The sequence below is a fragment of the Nicotiana tabacum genome, chromosome 3, assembly GCF_000715075.1.
Source record: "Nicotiana tabacum cultivar K326 chromosome 3, ASM71507v2, whole genome shotgun sequence".
Classification (NCBI taxonomy): Eukaryota; Viridiplantae; Streptophyta; class Magnoliopsida; order Solanales; family Solanaceae; genus Nicotiana; species Nicotiana tabacum.
The window spans coordinates 177949927-177957636 of record NC_134082.1 but is presented as its reverse complement, the minus strand read 5'-3'; the positions used below and the strand labels follow the sequence as shown (position 1 = coordinate 177957636).

The 7710-nt window shown below is 41.2% G+C and overlaps 2 protein-coding genes across 2 annotated transcripts; one reads left to right on the top strand and one right to left on the bottom strand.

Annotated features, from left to right (window-relative positions):
• Positions 1-1000: 1000 nt before the first annotated feature.
• On the bottom strand, positions 1001-1736 carry LOC142178209 (uncharacterized). The gene is made up of 2 exons (XM_075247534.1): positions 1383-1736; positions 1001-1066 (listed from the first exon to the last, which is right to left on the bottom strand). Exons 1-2 carry the CDS (start codon positions 1734-1736, stop codon positions 1001-1003), a joined length of 420 nt encoding a protein of 139 aa, XP_075103635.1.
• Positions 1737-5624: 3888 nt separating this feature from the next.
• LOC107775710 (phospholipase A1-IIgamma-like) lies at positions 5625-7360 on the top strand. The gene is made up of 2 exons (XM_016595459.2): positions 5625-6275; positions 6523-7360. Exons 1-2 carry the CDS (start codon positions 5688-5690, stop codon positions 7141-7143), a joined length of 1209 nt encoding a protein of 402 aa, XP_016450945.1. The 5' UTR covers positions 5625-5687; the 3' UTR covers positions 7144-7360.
• The last annotated feature ends 350 nt before the right edge of the window (positions 7361-7710 follow it).

The following is a 7710-nucleotide window of genomic DNA, read 5'->3' as shown; positions in this document are numbered from 1 at the left end:
CTTCTTCCGAGTATCTTCATTCCTAATCTTGTCTATCCTAGTGTGCCCGCACATCCACCTCAGTATCCGCATCTATGCTACTTTTATCCTCTGGATATGGGAGTTCTTAACCGGCCAACACTCTATTCCATACAACATGGTCGGTCTAACTACAACTCTATAATACTTACCTTTGAGTATCGGTGGCACTTTCTTGTCTCACAAGACTCCAGATGCAAGCCTTCATTTCATCCAACCCGCCCTTATGCGGTGAGTGACGTCCTCGTTGATCTCTCCGTCCCCCTGAATCATCGACCCAAGGTACTTGAAGTTATCTCTCTTGGGGATGACCTGTGGCCCAAGCCTCACGTCCCAGCCTACATCCCTTGACTCAGCGCTAAACTTGCATTCCAGGTACTCTGTCTTAGACCTGCTCAATTTGAAACTCTTAGACTCGAGAGTCTGTCTCCAAACCTCCAATCTCTCGTTAACACCGGCCCTCGTCTCGTCAATTAGAACTATGTCGTCAGCAAATAACATACACCATGGCACCTCTCCTTGAATATGGTGTGTCAAAGCATCCATCACCAAGGCAAATAAGAACGGGCTAAGCGCTGAGCCTTGGTGTAATCCCATAACAACCGGAAAATGCTCCGAGTCGCCTCCCACCGTCCTACCCTTAGTCTTAGCTCCATCATGTATGTCATTGATTGCTCGTATGTAGGCTACCGGCACGCCCTTCACCTCAAGACATCTCCAGAGCACCTCCCTAGGAACCTTATCATACGCTTTCTCCAAGTCAATAAACACCATGTACAGATCCTTCTTCTTATCCCTCTACTGTTCCATCAACCTCCTAATAAGGTGGATAGCTTCCGTAGTGGAGCGGCCCGGTATGAACCCAAACTGATTGTCGGATATAGACGTCGTCTTCCTCACCCTCACCTCCACCACCCTCTCCCAGACTTTCATGGTATGGCTAAGTAACTTGATACCCCTATAATTGTTACAATACTGGATATCACCTTTGTTCTTGTACAACGGTACCACTGTACTCGACCTCCATTACTTCGGCATCCTCTTCGTCCTAAAAATTACATTGAATAACCCAGTCAGCCATTCCAATCCTGCTCTACCCACACACTTCCAAAACTCAACCGGAATTTCATATGGCCTGGTCGCTCTACCTCTACTCATCTTACGCAACGCCCCACGACCTCTTCCACCTTAATGCGCCTGCAATAGCTAAAATCTCGGGGACTCTTCGAATTCCCCAAGTCCCCTAGCACTATATCCCGGTCCCCCTCCTCATTCAAAAGATCGTAAAAGTACGTCCGCCATCTCTGCTTAATATGGGACTCTCCCATCAATACTCTACCATCCTCGTCTTTGATGCACCTTACTTGGTCCAGATCCTGGGCCTTCCTATCCCTCACTTTAGCCAGCCGAAACAACTTCCTTTCCCCGCCTTTCTCCCCTAATTCCTCGTATAGATTTCTAAACGCTGCATTCTTAGCCTCCGTAACCGCCAGCTTTGCCTCCTTCCTAGCCACTTTGTGCCTCTCTCTATTCGCACTCCTCTCCTCCTCGCTTGTGCTCCCTGCTAACTTCACGTACGCTACCTTCTTCACCTCTACTTTACCTTGGACTGTGTCATTCCACCACCAATCTCCTTGGTGCCTGCCAGAAAAACCCTTCGATACACCTAGCACCTCTCTCGACGCCTCCATCACATAGTTCGCCGTCGTCGACCACATAGTGCTTGCGTCCACTACTCCTCTAAGCTCCCATAGCGGATAACCTTGCCTCCAACTCCTGGGCTTTATCCTTGGTTAAAGCTCCCCATCTAATCCTCGGTCGGCCACGAGCATACCTCTTCTTCCTCTTCATCATAATGCCGATTTCCATCACTAAGAGCCTATGCTGAGTCGCGAGGGTCTCTCCCGGGATAACCTTGCAATCCTTGCACAACCCTCTATCACACCTTTTGAGGAGAAGGTAATCGATCTGAGTCTTCACCGCCGAACTCCGAAAAGTGACCAGATGCTCCTCCCTCTTCAGAAAAGTCGAGTTCACAATCACCAACTCGAAAGCCTTAGCGAAGTCTAACAGCGAAGTACCTCATCCTTTCTTATCCCCAAAGCCAAAGCCACCATGCACCTCGCCATAACTACCAGCAGCCTCCCCAATATGGCCATTAAAATCCCCTCCAATAAATAACCTTTCAGTAGGTGGAATACTATGCACAATCTCGTCCAAGCCCTCCCAAAAGCGCCTCTTAACCTCCTCATTCAAGCCCGCTTGCGGTGCGTAAACGCTAACGACATTGAGGGTGCACTCACCGATCACCAACTTAATAAACATCAGCCTATCATTCACTCGCCTAACCTCAACCACAGACTCTCTAAGATCCCTATCCACCAAGATACCCACTCTATTCTTACCCCTCACGACTCCAGAGTACCACAACTTATACCCATCTGCATTTCTCGCCTTCGTCCCTGCCCACCTAGTCTCCTGGACACAAGCTATATTAATCTTTCTCTTCTGGAGAATCTTTGCCAACTCAATAGACTTACCCGTCAGCGTCCTTATGTTCCACGACCCAATCCTCAATCTACAAGCTCCCTTTTTCCCCTTACCCTCCTTTCCTCTCGTCCCAACCCCTGACCCCCTCCCCACCCCCTACTCACCCCCGGTACCCCTCGAGGACATGACCTTACTCTACCATCCCACACCACAGCCACTATACCTACGACAAACTCCGAAAAACACTAACACGGACCCAAACTAGAAAATAACCGATTGCAACTACAAGTATTCTAATAATATGCTTAAAGTGATGCTAACTAAATAACCAAAAATTAACTAACATAGAGAAATATACAAGAAAACGGGAGGTACCAACTCCTGATGGAAAGAACCTGGAAATATAACTTGAATGGTGATTCTCCGTTCTACTCGCCCGTATGCCTTGCACTTGCCTGGGCAGCCGCAGCAATTCCCGCGAATATAACCTGGGTGCTTTGGAACCCGACGTCCAGCCCTTTGTGAATGCCAAATGGCCTGCTCTGCTTTGCCCGTGCACCTCCCACCCGTCACCAAACAGCCACCAAAAGTGCTACCTGAAACATACACAACACACCACGGGACCAAGAAAAGGAGGGGACTGTCACCGAAACGGTCGCCAGAAAGCAGTGCCGGTCCGAGAAACAATGGTACGACGAGGAAAGGTTTGACGAAAAGGAAACCTATAGGGGTGGTCTGGTTGGGTCGTAAAAGCAGAAGGAAGATGAGACGGCGCCGGTGGGTCGACGGTCGCCGGCCTAGCTGCTGCTAGGGTTAAAAGAAAGAGGAAGAAAGAGAGGGACGCGGGGAGAGAGAAAGGAGAAAGAAAGGAGAAAAAGAGAGGGACGCAGGGAGAGAGAGAAAGGAGACGAGTACTTACCTGGACGAGTGTCGGCGGCGCTCTGAGTTTGCCGGTGGATTTTTCGGAGAGGATGAAGATGTTACCGTTATCGAAGAGAGAGAAAAGAGAAAAGAAAGGATGGGCAGCTTAGTCTTAAAAAACAAAAGAGTGAAAAACAGGCTAAGACAAACGAAGTAAGAAGTATAAATATATGAGATAGAGACCAAATCAAAGCTCCGAGAACACCGAGACGTCGCAAAAGCATTACAAACAGTTGTACACGACTAACAGAGGGTCGTGATATTCGCTCCCAATCGAATATTACAGCGTGGATCTCGCCCGATGTCGTTAGCGTATCAGTGATTGGCGTACAAAGAGGATTTTTACCTTTTTTAGAATTGTACTAGGGGTAGAACTCCCCTACTATATAAGGGAATTTTTTTTTATTCAATAGGGACATGGTAACATCACATACCAAGACAATACAAACTTACTTCTATGCTTTCTAGCTATTGAAAAGTCTCAACTTTATTTTTGTTTTTTTGTTCTTGATTGGCCTTGAACCCAAGACTCAACCGAGTGCAGAAACTATTGTCAAATCGAGGTTTAAGCTAGGCAATAACGTTATGACTGATTTGATTGTTCAGAGTACCTTTAACTTATTTATCTAACATTCTTGATTATTTATGTTGAATCAATTCACATATCCTTAAAATCGCGTATAAATTCAATTGTTATCTATTTTAAGGGTAAACAAGTTTGAAACTCTTTCTTTGCGTGTGTCTCTCCGCCACTGGTCAGCAAGTTAATTATTGAAATATATTGGCAAATCACAATAGAAAAATTATCATTATTAACGATGAACCAACTCTTTAAGTTGTCACTCAAATAACCCAGCATTTGAACGTGACATTTCAACAATGTTACCTAAATACTAGTAACCTAATTCCAATCCACCAATGAATTATGAAACATGTTACGTGCTGATCCATAGCACTGACTTGGTTATTTCCAATAAATAATTAATAACATTTTAACATACATGACAGTATTATTTTCTACATTGAAATCATTTAACATGTTCCAACGACACGTTCTAAACATGGAGACGACTCAAGTTGGCAAACAGAGGTGATCGACCTACGATTTAAAGGTCATGGGTGTGTCTTTAATTCAAACTAATCACCAGTTCGGTTCAGTTTATTTTGCGTTAATTCGATTAGATTTGCAAGATTTTTAATTCATAAATAATACATGATCACTAAATTGAAATATATATGTTAGCCCATTTATACGTTCTTTTGGCTCAAACCCTATCAAATAAAATTTAAAAGGAACATAAAAAAGTAAAAGAACATTTTTAATAGGAAATTACGCCCCTTCATGCTCAAACATCTTATTGAATCATAGTCACAAGCAAATTATCAATTATTATTAATCACAATTAAAAAAAAAAAAAAAAAACAAAGAAACTGCAATGAAGTATACACCCCTCCTATCACCACCACAATTAAAAAGAATATTCCTAATACGACTCATATCTCATACGAATTAATTTCAATTATGAGTATAAGATTTCTGATAGATAAATAATGGAGAAGTACTTAACAATTTGCGAAAAATAATCAGCCCTTGTCCACGTTGCCTCCGGTTCCTAATCTATTGTTGCAAAATATTGACAACAAATAATAAATCCAAGAGAAAATTCACCTTGAAGCTTTGCTACTCTTGCAATTTATTTCTATCTTCATCATTTGGAGAATACACATTTAATGATGATTGTAATTTTAGCATACTAGTTGATGCTAGTAGTTTACAAGTAAAAATAACTCATGATTATAAAGTCTAATTTAAAGTCAGATCCATGTTAATGAAACAAGAACACGAGAAAAGAAATTTTGGCTCTGCATGTGAGAAACAGTAAGAATCCTCATGCTTAACCAACGCTTTTCGGTTGCACCCTTTAATATATGGAGTATCAATTTTTGTTAAAATACATTTATAAAATTATAAAATTCATTCAAATGTCCGAGTGCTGGGGCAGAACAAAGAGTACGGTAGTAGTTAGAAGGTATGGAGATGATTACAATTAATTAGCACTATTGCTTGGTCATTTCAATTATTGGACATTGAGATTGTGAATTTTTAATAAGGAGAAATAAGAACACGTTTCATGCATGTGAAACCCTATAGGGAAATGAATTAGTTTCACCTATATAAGTTTGGGCTTGATGGGCAAAATGATAAGCACATACCAAGAAGAAACAAAGAGAGTAAAAAACATAAAAGAAGAAATAGAATGGCAAGTATGGCTGAGAAATGGGAGCAACTTAGTGGCAAAAACAATTGGGAAGGGCTTTTAGATCCATTGGATGTTGATCTTCGTAAATATATTATTCAATATGGAGAATTGGCTCATGTAACTTATGACACCTTCATCGATGAGAAAGCATCCAAATATGCAGGAGCTAGCAGATACTCGATGGAAAATCTTTTTACTAGAGCAGGACTTGACCCACTCAAGTATAAAGTAACCAAATACTTTTATGCAACTTCATCCATTCCACTCCCTAGTGCTTTCCTTGTAAAATCATTGTCAAGGGAAGCATGGAATAAGGAATCAAATTTTATGGGGTATATTGCTGTGGCTACTGATGAGGGTAAAGTTGCACTGGGAAGGAGGGATATCGTAATTGCTTGGCGAGGAACAATTCAGACACTGGAGTGGGTTAATGACCTTGAATTTTTACTTATCCCTGGACCAAAAGTATTTGGTGATGGGGGTTTACTTCCTTTGTTCCAACCATTGGTGCATCATGGCTTCTATAATATTTATACATCAGAAGATCCACGATCAATGTTTAATCAGGCTAGTGCCAGAGACCAGGTGCATATTAATCGCTTACTTGTTGATACTTCCATTTTTTCCTGGATTTGTTGTTTTTTTACTTCTGATCGTTCTAGTGTGACTATTTCTTCTAAAAGTTAAGCTGTAGAGCACACGATTAATTACTTAATTATATTGCGTTTCAACTCTAATAGTGACAAATTAAATGATAAAATTTTAATTGTCATAGTGACTAATATTAACAAATTAAGAGTCTAGCTCTACATTCTAATATTCTTGTTTGCAGGTTCTTGAAGAAGTGAAACGATTGGTTGAGGAATATAAAAATGAAGAGGTTAGCATAACAGTGGCTGGCCATAGCCTAGGTGCATCACTTGCGACCCTAAATGCAGTTGACATAGCTTTCAATGGATTCAACAAAACGAGCAGTGGCAAGGAGTTTCCAGTGACAGCTTTTGTATTCGCAAGTCCTAAAGTTGGGGATCTCAATTTTCAGAAGGCCTTTTCCAAACTGAAAAATCTTCATATCCTAAGAATTCATAACCTATTAGACATTGTTCCGAAATACCCACCCATTGGCTATATAGACGTTGGTGAGGAAATAATAATTGACACCACAAAATCCCCGTATTTGAAGCTTAATCCTGGAGACCCACACACAAGGCATAATTTGGAGGGTTATTTGCATGGAATTGATGGGACTCAAGGAATAGGAGTTTTAGCAGGTTTTAAACTAGAGGTGAATCGTGATCTCGCACTTGTCAACAGGATATGGGACATGCTAAAAGATGAATATTGTATACCTGCAGCTTGGTGGACTGAGAAGCACAAAGGAATGGTTCAACAAGAAGATGGAACTTGGCTTCTCTTGGATCGCGAGGACTATGACTTAGTCAGAGACATATGATTTTATATGTGTGGCTTTAGTTTATTTCTTTTCATGTAATGTTTGAATAAAGGGGGTTTAGAAGATGTTGAATAAAGGGGTTTTTCGCGAGCTTGAAAAAGAGCACATCATCTACCATATATTGGAAATGAGTGTTGCGGAATCTCATTGTCGATCTGTTTGTAAAATTTGTGTACTTGTCTTAAATTACGTGTCAATTGTTGTTATATTTTAATTATTATGAGAAATAAATAATGGCTCATAATGTACTGATGCACAATACGATAAAACAAAAACCATAGGATTAAATATTTTTGCAAATACAGCTAACATGTCAAGGGAGAAGTTACTGAAGTTTCAGACTCCTTAATTAGCATATCATGACTATCATTAAAAAAGTCATTCAGATCTATTCACATTTCAGACAAGGGCGGATCTACAGTGTAAATTGGGGTTCACGTGAACTCATGGTCTTCCCAGCAAATCAGTTTTTCCATGTACATAATTTAAAAAAAGGGTCTAATATTAACTTTGGGAACCCATGGTCTATAAAGCTAAGTGGTTCACTAGTTCCGGTTGTTTTCCTTT